Below are 25162 nucleotides of genomic sequence, written 5' to 3'. Positions count from 1 at the left end.
CATCTCTTCCCCTGCATGTATAGTTTCTTGTCACTCGCTATCAATTTGCTGTCACGGTCCTCACAAGTATAGTAATACAAACACACACATTGTGTGTACATGGAACAAAGCTAAATCAAATTTCATGACTGAAAGGTTCATGGTGACGTTTAGGTATCATCATTCTAAACCTTATATTATGTTGCTGATCCACATCAGTGGAAGGAATCACAGATTTGAGGCATTCGACTTTAACCTCAACCCATTTTGGTGTTAGCATCATGTCGTGCTTTAGCCATTGAAAAATAGCAGATCTACAAGCTCATAGTGCGCTACGAGCTTGTAGGTCTGCTATTTTTTAAAAATCAAAGAGTGACTGACGTAGTATAATTTTTTTTTATCTGATCTCAGGTCAGAATGAAAACTGTCAGGATGTAGAAGACATTTTTAGAATCTGATCTCAGGTCAGAATGGGTTAATAATGAAACTGTCAGGATGTAATAGACATTTTTAGAATCTGATCTCAGGTCAGAATGGGATAACCTTAACGTTACCTGTCGTCGATGGAGTTCTGGTAGTAGATGTGGAGCAGCTTGTCTTTGATCCAGGAGATCTGTTTGGACGCCTCGCGGCCTCCTTCCCCCTGCAGAGAGTACTTCCTGTAGATGGACGCCAGGCCCATCATGGCCTCCTTACGCACACGCCACTAGACCCATGGAACAAACGGTGGACATCTTTTCAGAATATTTTTTATTTAGTCTTAGTCTTTTGAATAACACACCAGTTAGTCTTAGTCCTATTTAGTCTTCTGAAAAACCCTAGTCAACAAAATGAGCACTGGGAACAAAGCAAAGTGAACCTCTTCACACACAGTCGCACACGCCACTAGACCCATGGAACAAAGCAAAAAGAAACCTTTTGTCAGGCTAACAAGTCCTAATTTGTGATTTGTGAAACAGCATGGAAGGTTTCCCCCGACCTAGTGTCTATTTCCTAAACAATTGGCACAATATGTAAAGTGATATTATCGTTCTAGACGCTATGTTCTTGCTGTTCTACAGTCAACCAGTTGAAGAAAACACAGCCGCACACGCACACACTTGTCCAGGGACTTCTTTTTGACACACACACACACACACACACACACACACACACACACACACACACACACACACTCAACTCACCCTCTTGTCCAGGGTCCTCTCTTTGACAAAGTTGAGCAGGGCGTCGTTCACCAGCGCCAGGTCCTTCTTGGCAGCCGTTACTATGGAGACGATGACGTCATGGCGGATGGCCTCCTCCGGGTCATGTGACCTGACCTTCAGGAATTCTGTGGGAGACACGTGAGCTATACTTTTCGGCTTCAGGCTTACATAAAAATGCAGAAAAAAATGAAACAACCAAAAAAAAAATCACACTCATGTGTGTGTGTGTGTGTGTGTGTGTGTGTGTGTGTGTGTGTGTAAATCAATGCTATACCCGTTAGGTCTTTAGCCAGGTCTGGGTGGTTCATTAGACAGTGGCTGGCAAACTTGACACACTCGAGTCTGATGGGGACGTGGATGTCATTGAACCTGTTGGAACATCACACACACAGTTGGAACATCACAGCAGCACACACACCACCCTGTGCACCAACACACACACACACACACACACACACTACCCTGAGCACCAACGCTCAACTGCGCTAAAATAGTTTTATAAATCTCCAGTGACCGCCAGAGGCGGTGCTTTTAAGCACTGAATATTCAAAGGGGAACCACCTCTGGCAGTCAGCACGGATGAAAAAGAACCAAACTACATACCATGCATTCTCTCTCACACTCAAACACACACACACACACACACACACACACACACACACAGTGTGATGCCCACCTGCCCAGGTAGCACTGCCACAGAGGTTTGTTCTGCGACGCCAACTCAGAGTCTTTGGCCCCAAACATCTTAGCCAACAACTTGACAACCTGCAGCCGCTCGTCATTATCGTTACTCTGAGAGAGAGAGACAGAGAGACAATAAACAAAGATGTGAAGCTGACAGCTATAACAAGTCATCCACATTCAGCCGCCGTATCATTTTCATAGCTCATGAAGGGAAGCAGTTTTGTCTATCAATCAGTGTGTGTGTGTGTGTGTGTGAGTGAGTGAGTGAGTGAGTGAGTGAGTGAGTGAGTGAGTGAGTGAGTGAGTGAGTGAGTGAGTGTGTGTGAGTGAGAGTGAGAGTGAGAGAGAGAGATAGAGAGGAATGCAGATGAAGATGCAAGGACAGAAATAGTCCAATAATGCAGAGGACATAAGAGGAAAAATATGGCAATATGTAAATGAAGTACTGTGTTAATCAGACAGACAGAAGGTAAAGAAGGTCGTTAGACAGACCTACAGGTACATAAAGGAGATGGATGCATGCTGCCACCTCCAGGGATTAGATCTAAAACAAACCTCACGAGTACTGGAAGATGTTTTACCTAAAATGTGTGATTCTGGGGGTCCCTGACCCAAAACATTTTCAGATGGGGGTCCTCTGCTAATTACATATTATTTGACATGAAAAACTTTTGAGAACCAGTGGATTAGGTAGCATGTAGTAGAAAACACAGTATAAAGCTAGTAGCCTACGGTTGAGCTGAGCAGGTATAGCACCATGCAGTAGAAAACAGTATAAAGCTAGTAGACTGGAGTTGAGCTGAGCAGGTATAGCACCATGCAGTAGAAAACACAGTATAAAGCTAGTAGCCTACAGTTGAGCTGAGCAGGTATAGCACCATGGAGTAGAAAACACAGTATAAAGCTAGTAGCCTACAGTTGAGCTGAGCAGGTATAGCACCATGCAGTAGAAAACACAGTATAAAGCTAGTAGCCTACAGTTGAGCTGAGCAGGTATAGCACCATGCAGTAGAAAACACAGTATAAAGCTAGTAGCCTACAGTTGAGCTGAGCAGGTATAGCACCATGGAGTAGAAAACACAGTATAAAGCTAGTAGCCTACAGTTGAGCTGAGCAGGTATAGCACCATGTAGTAGAAAACACAGTATAAAGCTAGTAGCCTACAGTTGAGCTGAGCAGGTATAGCACCATGCAGTAGAAAACACAGTATAAAGCTAGTAGACTACAGTTGAGCTGAGCAGGTATAGCACCATGTAGTAGAAAACACAGTATAACGCTAGTAGCCTACGGTTGAGCTGAGCAGGTATAGCACCATGCAGTAGAAAACAGTATAAAGCTAGTAGACTACAGTTGAGCTGAGCAGGTATAGCACCATGCAGTAGAAAACACAGTATAAAGCTAGTAGACTACAGTTGAGCTGAGCAGGTATAGCACCATGTAGTAGAAAACACAGTATAACGCTAGTAGCCTACGGTTGAGCTGAGCAGGTATAGCACCATGCAGTAGAAAACACAGTATAAAGCTAGTAGACTACAGTTGAGCTGAGCAGGTATAGCACCATGCAGTGAAAACACAGTATAAAGCTAGTAGCCTACAGTTGAGCTGAGCAGGTATAGCACCATGTAGTAGAAAACACAGTATAAAGCTAGTAGCCTACAGTTGAGCTGAGCAGGTATAGCACCATGCAGTAGAAAACACAGTATAAAGCTAGTAGCCTACGGTTGAGCTGAGCAGGTATAGCACCATGCAGTGAAAACACAGTATAAAGCTAGTAGCCTACAGTTGAGCTGAGCAGGTATAGCACCATGCAGTGAAAACACAGTATAAAGCTAGTAGCCTACGGTTGAGCTGAGCAGGTATAGCACCATGCAGTAGAAAACACAGTATAAAGCTAGTAGCCTACAGTTGAGCTGAGCAGGTATAGCACCATGCAGTGGAAAAGCAACTTGCGACAGAGACTGTGTTGGTGATGCAGGCTCTCTGCTAACAGCTAATGAGACTGATCCATCACAGCAGAGTGCTGCTGAGGCGTCATTATGCCTATAAAACACAATCTCACACACATGTGAGGAATAATAAAATAATATTGCTGTTGCTGAGAGTACTCTCTTTTTTTTTTAAACCAATACGTTAGTGTCATTACTATAACTGCTACGCCTAATATCGCATTGGCTGCTGTTGCTCACTGGAGCAATGCGTTGACAGGGGTCGCCCTATAGAGCGTCGCAGTCCCGCCCCCTACCAGGGCCCAGGAAATGATTCTCCGTTCATTTTCCTCATAGACATTTCAAAAAGTATTTATTTAAAGACGTTTACGCCGCGGACAAAGCCAACTCTTGTCGTGACAAATCATGACAACAAACACAATTTTTTGGGCCGTACAAATAATTAGAAAGAAGGAAAAAAACGGCAGGTTACAACATTTTTTGTTGTTTTTCTTCTTTGTAATTATTTGTTTGGTCCAAAATATTGTGTTTGTTGTCATCAGTTGTCACGACTCGAGTTGGCTTTGTCTGCGGCGTAACAGTCTTTAAATAAATACCTTTTGAAATGTTTATGGGAAAAATGTATTGGGAATCATTTCCTACTGCTAATAATAAGGACTAGTAATAAGGAATAGTAAGACCAGTAACACCAATCAGAGTGTAAACAGCAAGTGAAATTAATGACCCTGAGGGAGATCGAAAGATCACAACATCAGTCATTTCTTGTACTAGCACCCGAATAAAAAGGTTGAAACTGTCCGAGCTGCTCCACTGTCTATCCCTCCCGCAACTGTTGTCCCTGCTCCTGTGACGCACCGGACATGTAGGGCCAGGCTGAGGCGCACTGGTAGACTCCCTTGGTTCGCAAGTGAAATTCCCTTAGTTTGCACTAAACCTCGCACAGCAGCTAGAGTCTCACTACACTACAAGGAGTCGACAGTGCATTATTACAAGCTCACAACATGTTGCATGCATCATGTGAGCTTACAGATCTGCTTTTTTCCACACACACACACACACACACACACACACACACACACACAACAACATTGACGTACGATCAAGAGTAAAACAGGACTTCAAGTGAGTGTGGTACCTTGAGTTTGAACTCCAGCTGAGGCAGCACAGACAGCAGGAGGTGACTGTCAATGTTGTACAGCTCTAGGATAAGATCAAACACGTGTTCTGACAGGTCACTGACGGACGTCTTCCCCAACATCAGCACCTGGTTGAAGAACTGATGGACAGACGGATGGAGAGAGAAGAGACAGATAAGAGTAAGTAAATAGTAAGTACATTTTATTTATAGAACACCTTTCGAAACAATGTTACAAAGTGCTGTACAACAAGGTAAAACAATCATGTTAAAACAAGGGCATGAAACAAACAATAGAAGGTAAAACATTGAGATGCAAATATTTCAAGTAAAAATACATCATAAAATAAAGTGCTGACGAAATAAATACCTTTTTAAAACCGTCGACAGACTCTGCTCTGCTCAAGGGGCAGAGCATTCCACAAAGTGGGGGCAACAACTTCAAATGCACGGTCACCCTTTGTTTTGAGTCTAGTTGTTGGTATAGACAGAAGGCCTTTTTCAGAGGACCTGAGAGAACGTATGTTTGGCTTTGCATGCAGTAGTTCAGAGATGTGGAGCCAGTCCGTGTAATGCCTTATATGTTATTAAGATAATTTAGAAATTTATCCTGGATTTGACGGGCAACCAATGGAGTGCAGCAAGCACGGGAGTGATGTGAGATCTGCGGTGTGTGTTTGTGAGAATGGCAGCTGTATTCTGTACTAGAGGTGACAGGATAGACGAGACTCATACACAAGCTGCCTTTCTCATAGCGGGACGCTATAAGCAAATAGCAGACAAGTGACAGAAGCATGTCGAAAAGACATGACGTGAACACTTCTGCCTTCTACAACAGTACTGCGAGAGACATTACAGACGGGGCCATGAATAGAGGGATTGAAAAGCATGGATATAATATGTACAGTGCAGGTTCAGTATATCCTTGCTGTCAGGCAGAAACCTCTTTTCTCCATAGTTTAACCTTTTACGTTTTTCCATTAACGCCCTACCTGATCATACTACAGCATCACAAAAATGTCTAACACGTAGCAGATCTACAAGCTTGAAACACAGCACTTAGTGACACGGTTTGAGCTTGTAGATCTGCTACTTTTGCACAAAAAAAAGAAAAAAGGACATATGGGGTTTCTACCTGACAGAGTTGACATATAGTGCTTTCGCTTTATCTCTTCTATCTTAGACACTCCCTTCATTTTCTTACGTGTACACAAACTGGAGCCTGACAGCCAGTCGATATAACGGGACAGTATTTGCATTCGTTTCATGAACAAGTAGTTAACAACCCAAGGCAGAAATCTCAGTGGAGTCACTCAGACCTGAATTTAAACAGCCACATTAAGACCATTACAAGTCAGCCTGGCATCATCTTAAGAATATATCAAAGTTAAAGGACCAATCATACTCAGCACTCAGCAGTATGTGGATAATTTATTTTTTAAATCAGATGACTGCAGTTGCTGCTACTGCTCGAGTCCATACTAATTACCAATGAAGTGGATCATATCACTCTAGTTCTCAGATCTTTGCACTGGCTCCTCAAATAATTTATTTAAAAATACAGTTGCTAGTCTAATTTCTTTTTTTTACACTGAAGCATTAAATGTGGTGAATATACTAATTCAGATGGAATATGAAAATAAATATAATTAAATTAATGTCATAAGAATACACAACTGTATTACATATAACTTTGCAAGTGCTTTTATTTTTATGAATTCATTTATTATTAACATAAATAAGGCTCTTATGTGTGGGACATGTTTTTTCCACTTTTGTCCCTCATCTCAAGAATGAGTACTATATATAGACGTCTGTATACATTTAGACGTCTACATTTAGACCTTGATTAGCCTGGCTAATCAAGGTCTAAATGTAGACGTCAATATACAGACGTTGAAACAACGTTGTTTCAACGTCTACATTTAGACGTCTGTATACATTTAGACGTCTACATTTAGACCTTGATTAGCCTGGCTAATCAAGGTCTAAATGTAGACGTCTATAGACGTTGAAACAACGTTGTTTCAACGTCTACATTTAGACGTCTACATTTAGACCTTGATTAGCCTGGCTAATCAAGGTCTAAATATAGACGTCTATATATAGACGTTGAAACAACGTTGTTTCAACGTCTATATATACTGTAGAAATTCATATTCCATCTGAATTAGTTAAAAGCAGGCTCTGTACCCAAAAAAGCCTGTATTAAGCCTGTCCCCAGCAAGTGGTCACAATTTCAAACTGCCAAAAAAGTGTCTAATACTGTCACAATCACATAAATATACATACTAAATTTAAGTAGATTGTCAACAACATAGCAAACAATATACACAGTTAATTTTATATATATTATATATATATTTATATTATAATTTAATATTTTCCAATAAATATCTCAAATGTGTGTCCCACATCTCCTTCAGGTTTTTTTAAAGTCTTAAATTAATCAGAATATATTGTCGACAGATTTAGCCTCAAGACTCCTTTTCCAAGTCATGTTTATATTTGTTGCAACAGTGGAGCACCTGGTCTGACAAGCATTCAATTGTTTGATATTTTAAACAGACGTCAACTCAGTCATGTTTTGTGTCTGACGGAGTTGACATGTATCTGACGGAGTTGACGAAATGGCATTTGTTTTAATCTTAACCCTCTGTAGTACAATGTAGCCATTTAGTTTTTTCTTCAGTTGTTAGCTAAACCTAACCCTAAACTAAAATACTAAACATTATTTTGGAATTCTTAACAAAGATCATAATTGCGAACGCAGTGAGCCACTTACTATGACAGCAGGGGCTGAGTGTCTGTGTGTGTGTGTGTCACGCTGTGTGGTGTCACGCTGTTACACCACCGGCCCGCCACCAGAGGGCGCAGCTGTGGCACGCACGCACGCACGCACACACACACACACACACACACACACACACACAGGGCGCAGCTGTAGCACACACACACACAACCACACACACACGAGCTGCGTTCGCTTCACGCGTTTGCGCGTCTTACTTGTAATGTCCTGACGGAGTTGACATGTAAAAGCTGTGACCACATTGATATCAACATTGTTTGTTTAAAATATCAAACAATTGAATGCTTGTCAGACCAGGTGCTCCACTGTTGCAACAAATTTAAACAGGACTTGGAAAAGGAGTCTTCAGGCTAAATCTGTATATATTATTGATCTGTCAATCAATATTTTCTGATAAATGTAAGACTTTTAAAAAACCTGACTGAGTTGACGGAGACGTGGGACACACATTTGATATGAGATATTTATTGGAAAATATAAATTAAAATTAACTGTGTATATTGTTTGCTATGTTGTTGACAATCTACTTTCATTTAGTATGTATATTTATGTGATTGTGACAGTATTAGACACTTTTTTGGCTGTACAGAGCCTGCTTTTAAGTAAGCATTAAATTTTTATGCAGCACATATCTGGAACAAATGCCCAGAAGAGTGCAGGTTTGCTACAACTTCCCTATCAGAATGTACCTGTAACTTTCATATTGTTCAACTGGATGTTGGACTGAAATATTATTTGCTTCTTTACTTCTGAGCCAGCCGTGTGATGTCACCAATCCTACATTCCTATTGTGGTCCAATATGCAAATAAGCCACTTGCTGAAACCTGCCATGTGTTTGCTTTGAGCAGCGGGAGCGGTGCTGGGCGAGCTGAGCGGTTGTGGTAACTCACAGACTGCCGAGTGCGCCTTTTGACGCCTATTTTCGTATGTACCTCGTTGCCGATGACGCCTTATCAGTGTATCACGCCTTTTTTAATATCAATTGATTACGGTGCTCAGTTGCGTCCAATTTCCCCATATAACACATTTCGATCCGTTGAAAAAAAAACTGCTATATATCTCTGAATCACTTTTTAGACCAAAAACAAGCTTGGTTTGTGTCTGATTCATCTAAACGATAGTATTTCACTTACCAAAAGTATGTTTTGGGTGGATTAAATGACAATCACGAGACAGCCAGGATTCTACTTCCTGACCCAGCGGTTTCCTGCCAACACGGCTTTCAAGTTAAGAGTATGGCTCATAAAATGCATTAGTGGCAGCGAGAGCCCTCCACCAGATGGTGCTGTGGCACTGGGTGAGTTTTAATATTATTCATAGATCCTGAATTTCTCAATGAGGGAGAAATAGTAGATGTGCTTCCTTTTGTTTGTTCGTTTTACTTTGTATGTGGTTAAATTAAATATTAATCATAGCAATGTAATTTCTTTACATACTTTAAAACGTGTCTGGAGGAGTAGCTAAATGAGGCCATTTCCATAGTCTATGAATCACAAAATAGTAAAGAGTATTTTCAGTATATTCACTGAAATTCAATACATTACGTTTATAATCCGTGCCTTTTTCCAGTCTAAAACCGGTATGGGTCAGGTGACGCAGACTTCTACAAACTCCTTGTGGACATGCATGATGAACAAAATGCCTTGCATTCAACCGCCACTCATTGTGAAAACCCAAGGTTTGTCGTCTCACATTAGTGATGTAGGGTTCGATGGCCTGAGCGGTCCTCTTCAAGAGAGCCTTGGCCAGGTCGTACGCCTGCTTGTTCAGATTCTACACACACACACACACACACACACACACACACACACACACACACACACACACACACACACACACACACACACACACACACACACACACAGAACATGGAAACGAGGTCAACAATAATAACATGGTAGCCATAATTACGCATGTGTGAATGGGGGGTGGTTCGTATGGAACTCTAGATCCATATGGGAACGGCATGGATCCCATGTGCATCTCAGACTTCATGTATACCGTCTGTGGTGTCAGTCATTACATACTGTATCGTCGCTGTTGGGCAGAAACCTCTTATATCCAATTTATTTTTATTTTTGTGTGTTAATTAATGCCCCACTTGATCATACTGCAGCGTCACACAAAAGCATCAAAGCAGGTGTTGAAGCTCGAAATGTGGCGCAAAGCGACCCGTTTGTAGATCTGCTACTTTTGCCATTTTTTATTTATTTGAATCCTGAAAAGCAACAGAAAAGCAAACATAAAAAGCACAAGGTTTCTGCCCGACAACAACAATATTTGCATGTGCAACTGACAAACAGTAAAGGGTTGAACGAAAACACTTGAAGCGTGTGCTGCTGCTCTGATCTGCAGTTACCCCTTCTCAGCTGCAGGGGTCTCACTGAATTACAACACATGGAAGACATGATATGAGCATGAACTGCTGGCTACTGAACCCTGTGACTCTTCGGGGGGAGTGTGAGACTGGACATGCAGCGCACACACATCCTAGCTGTGCTGGGACTGTGCATGTGTGGGTGTGCCGTGCGTGTGCATGCATGTGTGTACTATACACTTGAAGGCCAAATGTCCCCACAATAGTAAAGTAGAATGTGAGAAAGACTCTGAGGTCAATTTTCCTGGTCCTCCTCATGAGAGGAATTGTTTTGAATTGTTTACATTTAGGGGAAAAAATATATTCAGGTTTGTCTCTTTTCTCCTTTTTTGGGGCGACCCCTCTGTGTACCACCAGAGGGGGGCTCAAGTACCACCAGTGGTGCTAGTACCAGTGGTTGGGAACCTCTGATTTAGACAGTTGTGTGCCAGTGTCGCACACCGAAAGTAGCCGATCTACAAGTGTGTGTGTGTGTGTGTGTGTGTGTGTGTGTGTGTGTGTGTACTGTGCGAGTGCGTTACTTCCTACCTTGTGTGCCGGTACCAGGTTGACCAGTACAGTGTCCAGCAGCTCCTGGGAGACGGTGTCTCCCTCACAGATGATGGAGCTCATCAGATCCACCATGTGCATGTGCACCTTCTGGTTGTGACCGTTGCTGTGGAAACAAACAAGGTTCATCAAGTATCCTAACCACTAACAGCCAAGTTAATCAATAAATCAATCAAAACATCCAACGTACGGTTCCCAGCATTAGCAACGTTCAGCTCTAACCACTTAAAACCTCTAGACTTAAGTGAACTGGACCCGATATTTGGACCTGTACTTGGACCGCTTTTGTTCCCGTCAACACCAAATCTCTTTGCCAAAAATAGCTGATCTACAAGCTCAAAACATTGCGACACGTTTTGAGCTTGTAGATCAGCTATTTTGGGATAATGTTCCACCGAGAATATGGATACTGGGTTTCAAGTAGTTAATGACAGTACAAGTAAGTGCGTGTGTGTGTGTGTGTGTGTGTGTGTGTGTGTGTGTGCGTGTGTGTGTGCGTGTGTGTGTGCGCGCGTGCGTGCGTGCGACGTGCGTGCGTGTGGTTGGGGGCTTCCGATTTGTAGCAATAAGGTCACAGGTTTGAAAACAAAGTCACCGACACATAAGAGAAATGAAGAGGCAGATGTTTCGATATATCTTTCAAGAGGACACAGTGAAACAGAGAACAAGACAGGGAGTTTTTCTTGGTGCATTGAATTCGCTACTACAGAATTATCAATCATGCTGTAAACTCCATTACCCTCCCTGTGTTACGGACCTACGGTGTAGTGATTGTAGATTACATTACAATGGAGAAGCATGGCTTATTATCAGACCTGGTGTGTCAATGACTGACAATCACCAATGCTCGTCTCATTAACTCCCATTCACTGGGAAAAACGCGCACGCACACACACAGCTTCTGTCAGCACATTAACCTAAAATACACACACACACACACACACACACACACACACACACACACACACACAAATGGCAACGTGCCAAATTCTGTGCTGCAGAATTCAGCCCTCAAGGTTGTGTTGAGTGGAGTCAGAGCGAGAGAGAGCAAGCGATAACATGAGGGAGAGAGGGAAGAGCAAGAAAGTGTGACAATACAGGGGGTAGGGTGCATGTGTGTGAGGCGGGGGGGGGGGGGGGGGTAGGGTGCATGTGTGTGAGGCGGGGGGGGGGAGTAGGGTGCATGTGTGTGAGGCGGGGGGGGGGAAGTAGGGTGCATGTGTGTGAGGCACAGGGGGGAAGTAGGTTGCATGTGTGTGAGGCAGTGGGGGGGGCATGTGTGTGTGTGTGTGTGTGTGGGGGGGGGGGGGGGTGCATGTGTGTGAGGCAGGCAGGTGGGCGGGGGTCAGAGAGAGATGGCTCCACTGTTTGTTTCTTTATAATGAGCGAGAGAGACACAGGGAATGACCTGCGCTGAAGGTTTGCAAGAGACAGATCCATCTTGAGTGATCTTGGTACATAGAAATTGATTTACTGGAGATTCTGATCCACGTTTTGCTTTGGCAATGTAAACGTATGTTTTCTCATGCCAATAAAGACATTTGAATTGAATTGACAGATTCACTGCTGCTGTACGCTTATGACAATGAATGCAACACACACAGGCTATGGTACTCACTTTATGACAGTGAACAGCGTTCTGTACAGCTGGGTAAAGATCTCGTTGCTGTCTTCTAGTTCAAAGCAGATGTTGTAGGACTTCACCCAGGCAATGTTCTGAGTGAGTGAGAGTGTGAGAGTGTGTGAGAGAGAGAGAGAGAGAGAGAGAAACCAGGTTATTCACACCACAGAGACAACCATACAGAGATCTGTATAGTATATGGGCATACAAAGGGACAGACAGACAGGCTTTATTAGATCATTCTGGACAACCACTGTTCCGACGACTTCAAACTCGGCACACCACTTCTTCAGGCCCTCACCGATACACACACCAAGTCTGAAGTCGACCGGTCGGACGGTGCTCGAGATACGCGGGTGGGAATCACGCATATCATATCTCACGCAAATGATTAACACCTTAATTGCCCGGGGTTATTTAATCCATTAAATAAATGTGCCCAGCGATTTATAGCAGCGGAGCACTTTTACCGACGGACCGGATGTTATCCCGGATGTGGGTGTAGCAGCTACTGTAAATGAAGCCAAAACTCTAACTGCAATCGACAACAACAATCTACCGCTACTAGCGACTGGACAGCGTCTAACACATTATCTTTTCTTAGAATTAGACGGGATGATTTAGATCGCGAGTTATTAACGTTATAAGATGTTCAGTCTCGTCGGCTAAACAGGGAAGGGAACATTTTCGATGATCAGTCTGGGGCCCTTAAACTGTTCTTTTTAATTTATCACAAACATGCAATCAATCACAGGGGTTGTACCTCCAGCAGGTAGAAGTATCTGTTGAACTGAGCACTCTTGGTGTCTTCCAGACCCTTCAGTTGTCTGGTGATGAACATGAAGATGTCCTGTAAGACAGACACACACAATTACTAATGCACCGTCATAGTGCCCCATGTCTTATATACATACTGTAACTGTACTGTTATAGTCACATATTTCACGGTGGAAACCTTTTGGCCAAAAACCATGTTCGGGGGAGGCTTATTGCCAGTATCAGCCCGATAATGTGGGAGTCTGTCCCCGTCACAATGCGCTAGACGACTGGGAGATGGATTGCTAACAAATACCAAAATAGACCAATGTGCTTTTTAGTTAGTCTTGGTCATAAATGCATTTAATACCGATATCTTTGACATTGTGACATGTATGCATGGAGATATGAGGGTTCACCCCATATAATAATCAAGTGAACCTTCAGTTTATCCGGCGAGGTGTACGGAGCCTCCGGGGCGTATATCCTGAAGATGTCGGCCAGGCAGCAGGCCACCAGCAGCCTGACGTCCTTGTCCGGGTGCTTGAGGAAGAAGTCCGAGGCCAGGTGGAGCGCCAGGTTCAGATACAACTCCTTCTCCTCCTCGGAGTCCTGGTCCATGTCCATGAAGGTCTTCACCACCATCTGGACACACAGACATTGTCATTGGTCAATAATAATAATAATAATACACTTTATTTGAATAGCACCTTTCACACTGTGAAATGGAGCTCAATGTGCTTTACACATACATTTAAAACGGAGTAAGAACAAAGCACAAGTGCTTTACAGAAAAAGCAAACATTAAAATAATAGCAAATTAATATAAAAACTGACCATGTGAATAACACAGATTACAAAAATCAACTAAAACGTCTTGGGTGTATTTTAACCCATTTAGGCCTGACCTCGAAATTTAAAATAAATCTTCTAAATCCTCCAGTTTTCTGAAATAAATATTTTCACGATTTTTCAAAAATAGCAGACCTACAATCTATGAGCTTGTAGATCTGCTATTTTTCAATAGCTAAATTATAACAATGTTTAAAACACCAAAAGGGGTTCCCGCCCAAAATGGGTTAAAGCAATTTACAGAGGCTGCCTGTCTTAATAGGTATAATAGGAAACATTGGTCAGTCTTCCGTTTGGGGTCTGACATATAGAATAGAATAAAAATTATCAAATTCATTAAGGACTACTTTATGTTCAACTGTAATCATATTAACATAACATATTAATGTTATGTTATGGGTGTGTATCTCTACTGGCAGTGGCATGCATGCTTTGTTGTGTCTAGTAAACCTGTGACCTAGAACTCTGGCCTAGGTTGCTAAGTTTGTTGCTGACAACATGTGTTCTTTTCGATAGAGATAGCTGTCAAAAAGAGTTATGGAGTTTAGAAAGCTTTTGCTGACCCTGTGGCAAAAAACATTGATGTAAAGGATGTTGTTCGGAGCTGTATGTATAACCCGGCGGGAACCCATTTTGGTGTTAGCATCATGTTATGCTTTAGCTATTGAAAAATAGCAGATCTACAAGCTCATGGCGCGCCACCGAGTGGCACGCTACGAGCTTGTAGGTCAGCTATTTTTGAAAAATGACTGACGAATGACGTAGAAACATAGCTTTTTCAGAAAACTGTCAGGATGTATAGAAGTCATTTTTAGAAATTGATCTCAGGTCAGAATGGGATAAGCTGTAAGTCTGACTGGACATGCTTGGACTTGGGAGTCAGATAGGGTATTCCATTACTGCACTGACCTTGAGCCTGCGGACCATCTCCTCTTTGGAGATTTTGTCGGAGATCTCTTTGACCCCCGGGGGGTAGGTGACCTTCCCATCTGCGGCTCGAGCTTTAGAGTGAGCCATCCTCTCAGCTCTGCACTGCCTGAGAGAGAGAGAGACAGACAGACAAGACAGACACGTCAGTAATCAGGTCCTACTAGATTGACGTATTATTCACTGCTGGAGGCAACGAGAGAGATACAGACAGACAGAAGTGATGAGGAAGATGGGAGGAAAAACAGAGTGAGAACAAAACCACTCTGACTGAATTATAGTCAGGAAAGGAGGAGGAAAAAACAGAGGATGTTCTGAGGCCTACGGTTAAGCTTTTAAAGACTTTTAAAATTAGTCTGGAGACGGAAAAAGTGTGTGTGTGTGTGTGTGTGTGTGTGGGGGGGGGGGGTCAAGGTTAACTTTATTGTCCCTTACAGGTAATAGTCAACACACATCAAACGACATTCAACATACTCATTACAAAATACTAAATCCTAGAGACAGAATTCATTACATTCAAAAGTAGCAGCGTCAGCAAAAGTGCATTAGTGGGCAATCTGTGCAAAAATGAATAGCTATCTGCTGTTCAGCAGCTGAATAGCAGCCGGGACAAAGGATAATTTGAACCGATTAGTCTTTGCAGTGGGAACCCTCAGCCGATGACCTCAGGGCAACAGTTCAAACTCAGACCGAAGTGGGTGATCCGAGACCTCCAGGAGGGTGTGTGTGTGTGTGTGTGTGTGTGTGTGTGTGTGTGTGTGTGTGTGTGTGTGTGTGTGTGTGTGTGTGTGTGTGTGTGTGTGTAGAGTCAATGTATTTACACACACGCTGCCAACCCTGTAGTGTAGGACATCTACACCCAGAGGCAATTAAGTCACAGGCTTGATGCAGAGTGCCAAGCAGGGAGGCATTTGGTCCCAGACAGTCTTTGGTACGACCTGGCCAGGGATTGAATCCCGACCTCCCAATCACTGTAACCACAAGGCCACTGAGCTGGTTTATGTACCCAGAGTAGCAGGGTGAAATGGCCAAGGGCCAAGAGTTCAAGTCATTTCATGCCTATTCCAATCCCTACTCGGTAGTTCAGAGCCACAATAGATCTTTTTTAAAGGATTGGGATCATAGAATTATTTCAGCAAACATTGTCAGTAAGATATCAATGTCAGACAGAACCCTTGTATCTCCATATTTCACATGTTTGTTATTGTTTTATGAATTCCCGGCTATTTTAATATTGTCACAATAAATTTGAAAAAATAGCCATCTACAAGCTTGAGCTTGTAGATCATCACTTTTGAAATATTATTAAAGCGGTAAGTCTGTGGGTTTTATGAATAATAACCATTTAAAAATATTAAGTATCAAGAGCTTTTAAGCTTTACATTTTTTGGACAAACAAGGTTTACACCCGCCAATGTTTTAACAAATAAAAATTTAAATCTGTTCCACTCAGAGAGGGATTACAGGTTTTGAACTCTTGGGCCCAGACTGGATCATGAACTAGTAGGAGCAGGGTCAATGTCCAGAGGATCATCAAAGACCTTATTCACCCTAGGCCGGTCAATTACTAAGTCTACATAATCGTCTAATCGCAATCATTTGAGATGATCACAATTATTTTGTCATAATCATCTCCATGTTGAAAATTCTGAAAGAATATATATTCAAAGATTTGTGCCGCATGTTTACGATTAAAAAAATATAGACCTACAAGCTCGTAGCGTGCCACCGAGAGGCGCGCTACGAGCTTGTAGGTATGCTATTTTTCAATAGCTAAAGTATAACATAATGCTTTAAAACACCAAAAGGGGTTCCCGCCCAAAATGCGTTAAGTATAAAAATAACAAATACAGTCATTTCTTTGTATGTGTCAGTTATTTGTCATATGAGCCCTGTGCATTTTTTCATTACTAGGCAAACAGAAATGTACTCTTTATTCATCAGTTCCAATTAATTAATCACAATTGTGTGACACTTAATCGTCCACTTTAATATATTTGTAATCGTGTCACCCCAGCCATCCACTGTACTACACTACTACTGTCTTGCCCATGGCCATGGTAGTCCTAAACCAGCACAGGCTCAGAGACAAGTTCTATCCTCAGGCCCCAAGAACTCTGAACTCAATGCTGTGACTGAACTCAATGCTGTGACTCTCCTCGTGCCCCTCTCCCTGCAACCCACTGTCTCTCCTATACATACTGGCATAACCACATAGTATTGAGTATTGTGTTCACTTCAATTATCCGTCTGTCTACCTGCTCTTTATAAATATATGCTTGATGTCGTGTTATCCTTTTCATGCATTTTATCCAAAATCCAGTTTTTATTATCACATCACAGTTTTACAAGTAAAACGGTCTGTGAAATATTTTTTTGTGCAGTTCCCAATTGCCATCGTGTTGTTTTTCCAAGAAACAGAGAAAGGGCAAGGCAAGAAAATAAATTGTTCTCGTTTCACACACACACACACACACACACACACACGCACACACGCACACACACACACACACACACACACACACACACACACACACACACACACACACAGGGTCTCAGCTAAATTGCAAACGGCACAGCCGTATGGCCTCTCTTATCTAATTTACAATAAAAATACAAATAAGGGGTTTCCAGATATATACAAGCTTGTTTCACAAACAGCACAACAATAGGGTCTCTCTTATATTATTTACAGGCTGTAAACAGTACAGCCTATATGTGACACACACACACGTCATTACTGTGTATTGCCCACAGCTGGTCTGCTGTTACAGCTTTATGAAAATGTAACCCTGCACTGCACCTTAGCCGTGGCCAGCTGTGACATTGATCCTCTGATCTTGTCATTGTGTCTATATGAAACAATGTTTGAACATCCTTTGAACAAGAATATGATCACTGGTTTATCCAGTCAGGAAAAGCTCAGAGTGCAGAGCAGACTAGGCGGGCCTGGCCCCAAACGTCTGAAGGTCCAAAGGTTTGCTCATTACACCAATATTCGATTATTAATAAAACGTCCAGGCGGTCGTTCACCGATTTATTTAATTTATTGTCTGGCTCATGACTCTTTTGGCTACTTATTCTGTAATTTTCTACACATCCAAAAGATACAGAAATGGACATGAAGGGGAGAAATAATCAACCAAAGTTAGTTTTTGAGTTTGTTCTGTGACATCGCCTGTGAGAATATGTTGGTTTTAACCAGATACATAGGTCCATCGATATCATGCAGGTGATTTGCAAACTCTCCCGTTCTCTCTCGCACAAACACAGACTTTGCAACTTGAAACATTATTTGAGCTGCCTGCCTTGAGTGCAGAACGGAGAGCAGCAGAGCGCATTGTTGGAAGTAAAGAAATAAATGAAAGCAGCGTACTGAAGTGAGTACCAAACTGAACGCCTCGTACCAAACGTTGTTTAGTGTACGATACTGTTACACACCCATAGACTTTATATATTAAAACTAATAGTCAAATAGTTGCATTAAAATTCAGAAATGTACTACACTTTTTACCATTTAATCCACAAGACAGGTGTTCATCAGCAGTATAGCTGGGTCCCAATTCGTCCGAAATCAACAAGATCGTGCACTTGGTGACAAGTTTTAGATTTTTGGCATGGCGTTAGGTATGGTTATAAGGTTTTAAAAAACCATCGCAAACAAGGTCTGCTTGCAATGGATCTAAAATTAAAGTATATGGTTAAAATCCAATATAATTGATAAGAGATTTCCCAATGGATTCTATTAGTATTGGGTATGCTAAATAAATAACATACTAAAAGATGGGGGAAAATAACTCTGGGAAAGGCATCATTTTCAAGATGGCGTCCATGTATGTATGAAATCCCAGTTTATAGGCATTTTAAGCTCACTGCAGCCACTGTGGACGCCATCTTGAAAACGATGCCTTCATTTCCAGAAGTTATTTTCCCCCAATTTGTCACCAAGTGCACGATTTTAACGAATTGGGACCCAGCTAGTAGGGGTTATTGCAAAGTTATTACACGGCATTGTGTGTGGTAGAAATGAAAAAATAAATATGGGCCTGTTGGAGTCAGATAATGAAAAAAAGCAGCATGCTAGTTCATAACAGAACATCCCAGGCTGTTTGTCGGGGACAATCAGCCTCACCTTTCTGACTGAACGGACGGAACGGACATGTGAATATGGCAACACTGTTGCACTTTTGTCATCAATCAGCTACTGTTAGCCATGTGGTCTAGACAGCGGGATCATGTGTCAAATCTGGTGCTTCTCAATATAATGACAGACTGGAGTGTACTGTACATATAATATAAGCAGAGAAGCATTGATGACATATTATGTCATCAATGTTGACATTCTGGCTTTAGTTGTGCTCAAACTGCTCATAGGGGTGAGAATGTGCCCAAAGGAACAAAAACTTGTGTGTGTGATTTTATCCCACGATTTTTGTAACCCTATTCTTCACCCGGTGCCAAATTGCCTAAAATGTAATCCTGGGTGCCACTCAGTACTCTCCCTCTGCCAACCTAGGTCAGAGCCCCGAACTGAGCTCATGCTTCGTTCAATGCATGAGGAGTGAGCAGTGAGGCCACTTCGTATCACCTGACCGTGGCGCAGTTTCCCCGCAAGGACGTAGCGCGTGAAGGAACACGTTATTTCAACCAGTTCCTTTCCCCTCCATTTGACCAAGGGGAGGTAGTAGAGACCACGATTACATTACTGCATGTTTTTGTGATGGTGTCTACCCTAAGGGACACAGGGTGAACATGCAAACTCCACACAGAAAGGCCCCTGGGGCCAACCCCACCCAGGATATGGGCGCTGATTATACTTATAATGAAACAATAAAGTGCCTTAAAGTACAGTTCCGTTTCTGGTTTAAAAGTGTCTTTCCCCGACCGTGTATCAAAGAGATGGAGACGAGTTGGAGTCTTGCAAGCTTCCTTTTTTCCTTCTGTGCCACCGTGCCCACTGCCCAGGGCTTGAATTTGTGACCGTTTTGGTCGCAAATGCGCCTGAATTGTAATCTTTGCAACCTAAAAATATAATTGGGAGCACCAGTGCCACTGAAAAGAATTGCTGTGGTGCGCCTAAAAACGGTCAATTGTAGAAAAGTGGACGCTCTCTGCCATCCAACTGCACTGCCCCTCTCTGCTAGCTGCAATAGCTCTTGATGCTAAACAATGTGTGATGCGTGTAGTTATAACTACTCTTTGACTCCAGGACAACGTTGAGCACTGCGTCGCTAACATCCCAGTGCGCCTCGGCTCGCGACTTCACCATGTGTCAGAAAGTACATTATTTCAAGCCTTCAGATTCAGAAAAGACCCGAGCCTCTAACAGCCAGCTACAGACTCTGTTGTGATTGTGAAAGAGACCGGCAGACCAGCACCTCGTGTGTGTGCGAGAGAAAGAATACCAGACTTGTAACAGTGTTTCTACATAGCAGCAGTATTGATACTTTTACTCAAGTAAAACAGAGCAATTGTTCCACCACTGAGTAGAAGTGACTCAAGTCACTCAAGTAGGCATAGCTATAGCCTATGCAATATGTAATGACAGATACCATGTTATATTTACATTGAAATTATTAGAAAGTCTAGTAAAAACAGGTGATGCGATTGGCCGGAATCAGTGTAGGGTAGACCAGAGCCATCTAATAGAAGAGTTGAGATATTGAGGGGGCAGAAAACACCCCGGTCACGTGGTTCATGTAAACGTCCGGTTGTCCCCATTCGTTGTCCCCATTCAATAGAAGTCTATGTAGAAGAGCCGCCATTGGACTGGCCCCATGAAGTGAACGGAGTTTGCGTAACTCTGTCTCATTCTATAGCTCTGGGGTAGACTAGAGGGTCCTCATCTAGAGACGTTTGATGCCTCAGTCTCTTTGAAGAGAGACATTTTGGCATGCATTTTTAACTACTTATCATATTATTATTATTATTATTACCCTTATTTGTAAACCGCACCGTTATATTATTGTTTTTATGAATGTAAAAAGAATTGTGATGCACCGAATATTCGGCCGCAGAAAATATTCGGCAGAAAATGGCTAAAAATTCATTTTCGGCCTATTCGGTTTCGGCCTGAATAGGCAGAAAATATATCACCGAATAGTGTATGCAATTAATGCATTCAAAAGAGCTGAATAAATGTTTCATGGACCCATAATAGTGATTATTATTTAAGTTAAGTTTGGCCATAACCATTTATTTTGCCATAAATCAGGTAGCTTTAAGGTACGGCCATGACAGCAATGGTAGGAAAAAAGATGTATAATATTAATCATATTCGGATATTCGGTTTTCGGCCAACTGTTTCCTATATTCGGTTTCGGCCAAGAATTTCCCTTTCGGTGCATCCCTAAAAAAAATCGATTACATATTGGTGCTCCTTAGATTTTGGTGGGTGCTAATACATTTTGTCTGGTGCTCTTTCATTTAGAAATTTGTAAAAAATTATAATAAGAAAAAAGTTTCGAGCCCTGCGTGTGCCCTGACTTCACTTATTTTTAACCTATCTTCATATAAATGAAAAGAATATCTACTTGATCTGTGTCTCATAGGAGTGCTGTGGACACTTCAGAAACCCGCCTATCAGTAACGTCATTGTTACGCAGTTTTTCCAAACAAAATTTCAACATCGTCATTTAGATTTGTGTTACCACGAGAACAATAGCTTCCATTACAGAATGATAACTTTCTAGGAATAGAAATCCTGCAGTTTCTATTAGCTTGGATTGCTCCATCGATGATGTCATGTCACTGCCTCACTGGTAGGTGCTTTGCAGTGGTGGAAAGTAACTAAGTACATTTACTTAAGTACTTTTTACTAATTTTGTACTAATTCTGAGCCATTTGTACTTTACTTGAGTATTTCAAATGGCCAATACTTCCATCTACTTCAATACATTTAGGAAGAAAATATTGTACTTTTACTCCAATAAGATTATTTGAAAACTTTAGTTACTGGTTATTTTTTAGATTTGGATTGTTATTACAAAAACGTACATAAACCACTTCAACTCTATATATATATTTCGGCTATTTGAAAATAGCAGATCTACAAGCTCACAATGTGTCACATCAAAAGATTTGATGCTTGATAACTGGTCATTTTAGGTTAAATAAGTTAATGTCCGCGGAATATTAACTAAGCCGCGGAATCAAGGATTGTTGTCCGCTGAATTAGGAATGTTCACCGCAGAATCGAGACTTTTTTTCTGCGGATTCCTGTGGGGACTAACTGGTGCTTCTGAACTGTCACTCCAAAAGCCCTCCATTGAGACACTGACCAATTAAACAAAAATGGTGCCATATTATGAGCATTAGTGAGGACCAATTATATGAAGACAATCAAGACAAGACTGAAAATGGGTGAAGTCATCCTTTAGTTTGATAGGCTACCCATCAGTGAGGATATTCCAGGTCATGTGAGGATGTCATTATCTCCCACACCATCCTCCTCGACCGCCTCACTGACTGCTTGGCCTCACAGACATAGCTCTCTCATATCTCTCCAACAGACAACAGTTTGTAGCCATCAACTCTTCCAGATCTCACCCAGCCCCGGTCAACCACGGTGTACCACAAGGTTTCTTCTTGGTCCACTACTGTTCACCATTAACATGCTCCCCGTGGGTCAGATTATTCGCCACCATGATGGTCTGAGCTTTCATTGCTATGCTGATGATACTCAACTGTATCTCAGCACCTCACCATCCACTCAGCTCCCCCCTCAGTCCCTTGTCAACTGTCTCACTGAAATAAAAGCTTGGATGAAACTAAACGGTTCAAAGACAGAGCTCATGGTCGTGGCTTCAAAAGGCACTGCTCCAGAAAGTTGGGCATTTCCTACTTCATGTCGATGGCAGCTCCATAACTCCATCTCTGGAAGTCCGCAACCTGGGCATCATTCTGGATTCAACCCTCTCCAACCAGTCACATATTAAACCACCTTAAGAACATCTCCAGACTCCTCCCTTCACTCTCCGACTCCGTGGCCATGACCCTCATTCATGCATTTGACTACTGCAATGGCGTCCTGTTTGGGATACCAAACAAGTACGACAGGCTGCAGTATGTCCAAAACTCAGCTGCCAGAGTTCTCACCCACACCAGGCCTTGGCAGCACATCACCCCCACCCTTAAACAACTGCACTGGCTTCCTGTCAAGTTCCGTATCAATTATAAACTCCTCCTTCTCACCTACAAATGTCAAAACGCCCACAGTACCTCTCAGGCCTCCTCCATAAACCTCCTGTGACACGGAACCTGCGGTCCACAAACTTGGACCTCCTCTCTGTCCCCAAGGCAGTCAAGCGAACCTTCGGGGACAGAGCGTTCAGTGTGGCAGCCCCCCCACCCTGTGGAACTCTCTCCCAATAGAGATTTGCCATGTTCCAACACTGGAATCTTTTAAGGCTGCCTTGAAAAGACACTTATTCTCTCAGGCTTACGGCATATAGTTGATTGTTGTTGGTACATTTTGTAAAGCGTCCTTGGGTTCATGAAAGGCGCTATATAAATTCAAGCTATTATTATGATTATAATGTAAATTTGCTGTGATACATTTATCTCATTAACAGTTTACAAACAATGTACACGACCCGCCAGCCTTATTAAAATCTCTTACAAGAGTAAACAACTAACCATCGTTTCTCGGTTGCATTTTCTTCCTCTGCTTTACATTTTGCATCTTCCCTCATGCTTCCTTCCAAAATCCCTTTGGGACATTGTTCTGTGCATTTAACAAATGATGTTTTATTATTATCCTCATTACCATTCACTCCTATATCACTATAACGGGAACTGTGTGGCACACTGCTGGCCAAAAACAACCTTTAATGAATGACATCGGTGACTAATGGTCTGTTTGATTTCGCTCCAGAGCGAAGGTCTAACCAGCAGCGCTGTAGGAGAATTTATTGTTAGCAGCATCCAGTCTGGGTCACTGGGTCTGCAATCTGCCAGGAGGTGCCTGGCTGCTGGCTGCTTGTTTGCAGGGGCTTTTTTGGTTGTTTAACAGCCAGACCGCAATATGTTTAATCACTAACGAAACAGCTTTCTACTAGTGCACAGAGGTTTCTCTCATGATGGACACGGACACACACACAGTCACACTCTCTCTAAATGGCCACAGAGTGGACTATGGCAAGCTGCCAAATTTGTCTGTTCTGACCTTTCCCTCCACCCAGCAGCTGGTGCCAAAGACAAGTCTCATCAGGTCACATGATGCACAGATAACTCCCATCGACTGAACACAATGATTGGAGGTGAAATCCGTCTGCATGACTTCGGGGCATATTTTACTTCCAATGAGAGATGGTGGGGAAATAATGACGGTATGACGCCAATCGAGCATTAGCCAGCAATGAGAATCAAGATGTCTGCGTGTGGATTTATCTTGAACTGAGTCTAATTGTGTTCATTTTATTTTCCAGTCAAAAACATCCCTAAGCATTTCCCCATGACTCCTCTGGACTCGGTAAAGGAAACATGCTAACTTAACTTGTAACTGTCCAAAAAACTAGAGGTATTTAATCAAATTTGGTGAGCACTTCAGAATTGGTGTTACGACTTCACATTCGCTCGACACTAAATTTAATTATAAAATGAAATTATCATCGTTTTCCCCCAGGAGCTGTCCCTGAAGTGTACTTTTAATGACAATATATTAACCTGAAATAGTAAATTAATAATTTGTTATTTTTTTCTCCCCCGGCTGGTTAATATTAGAGGATATATTTATGGACGATTTTTGCAGCTTTGCCCTTCAGTTGGCACTAGCAGAACTTGGTGAGACATGAGCAGCAGTGTTGCCAGTGTGTGTGTGTGTGTGTGTGTGTGATAAGCAACAAACTCAAAAGAAGCGACTATCATCTGAGCACTTTAAACCTACATACACCGGCACCGGCTAGTTGAAAATAGACAATCTACAAGCCCACAACGGGTTGCATTTTGAGCTTGTAGATCTGATATTTTCAAAACAAATGTTTAGAAAGTCAAAGTTACAAATCGTTAGCCTCATAGGATAAATGCCTAAGTCATTTTTTGGCGAAATTGAGATTTCTGCATACAGGTGATCTCCTGGGGCTGCTGCATCGTTCTGGATCATCGCCTATGTCCTCAGCCAATCACAAAGCTCACAATCTTCAAAAATGATGATCTGCCTAAGTCACTTGTGTGATTTGAGCATTTTTACGTTGCCGCCTAACTCACTTTGTGTGACTTGGGCATTTTTACATTGCATACACAGCAAACAACAGTTACTCTAATAGACCCCCAGGTGTTTAGTATGGAGTTAACATTACTCTAACAGACCCCCAGGTGT

The 25162-nt window shown here is 42.3% G+C and overlaps 1 protein-coding gene across 2 annotated transcripts in view; it reads right to left on the bottom strand.

Annotated features, from left to right (window-relative positions):
• pds5b (PDS5 cohesin associated factor B) overlaps positions 1 to 25162 on the bottom strand; it is a 68157-nt gene that overhangs the window by 31122 nt on the left and 11873 nt on the right. Inside the window, exons 2-12 of one of the 2 annotated variants that reach the window (XM_083787815.1) lie at positions 14827 to 14953; positions 13507 to 13710; positions 13073 to 13159; positions 12307 to 12404; positions 10668 to 10794; positions 9455 to 9535; positions 4950 to 5090; positions 1861 to 1976; positions 1459 to 1553; positions 1164 to 1309; positions 534 to 685 (exon numbers count right to left, since the gene is read on the bottom strand). In XM_083787815.1, the coding sequence (XP_083643941.1) occupies positions 534 to 685; positions 1164 to 1309; positions 1459 to 1553; positions 1861 to 1976; positions 4950 to 5090; positions 9455 to 9535; positions 10668 to 10794; positions 12307 to 12404; positions 13073 to 13159; positions 13507 to 13710; positions 14827 to 14934 (1355 nt within the window). In that variant the 5' untranslated portion in view covers positions 14935 to 14953. The remainder of the gene's footprint in view (positions 1 to 533; positions 686 to 1163; positions 1310 to 1458; positions 1554 to 1860; positions 1977 to 4949; positions 5091 to 9454; positions 9536 to 10667; positions 10795 to 12306; positions 12405 to 13072; positions 13160 to 13506; positions 13711 to 14826; positions 14954 to 25162) is intronic. The other variant, XM_083787816.1, reaches the window with a different exon arrangement.

Source organism: Protomyctophum parallelum (genome assembly GCF_964188405.1).
Source record: "Protomyctophum parallelum genome assembly, chromosome: 1".
In the NCBI taxonomy this organism is placed as follows: Eukaryota; Metazoa; Chordata; class Actinopteri; order Myctophiformes; family Myctophidae; genus Protomyctophum; species Protomyctophum parallelum.
Note: the sequence above shows the minus strand (reverse complement) of the source record. Positions and strands in the feature narration are given on the sequence as shown.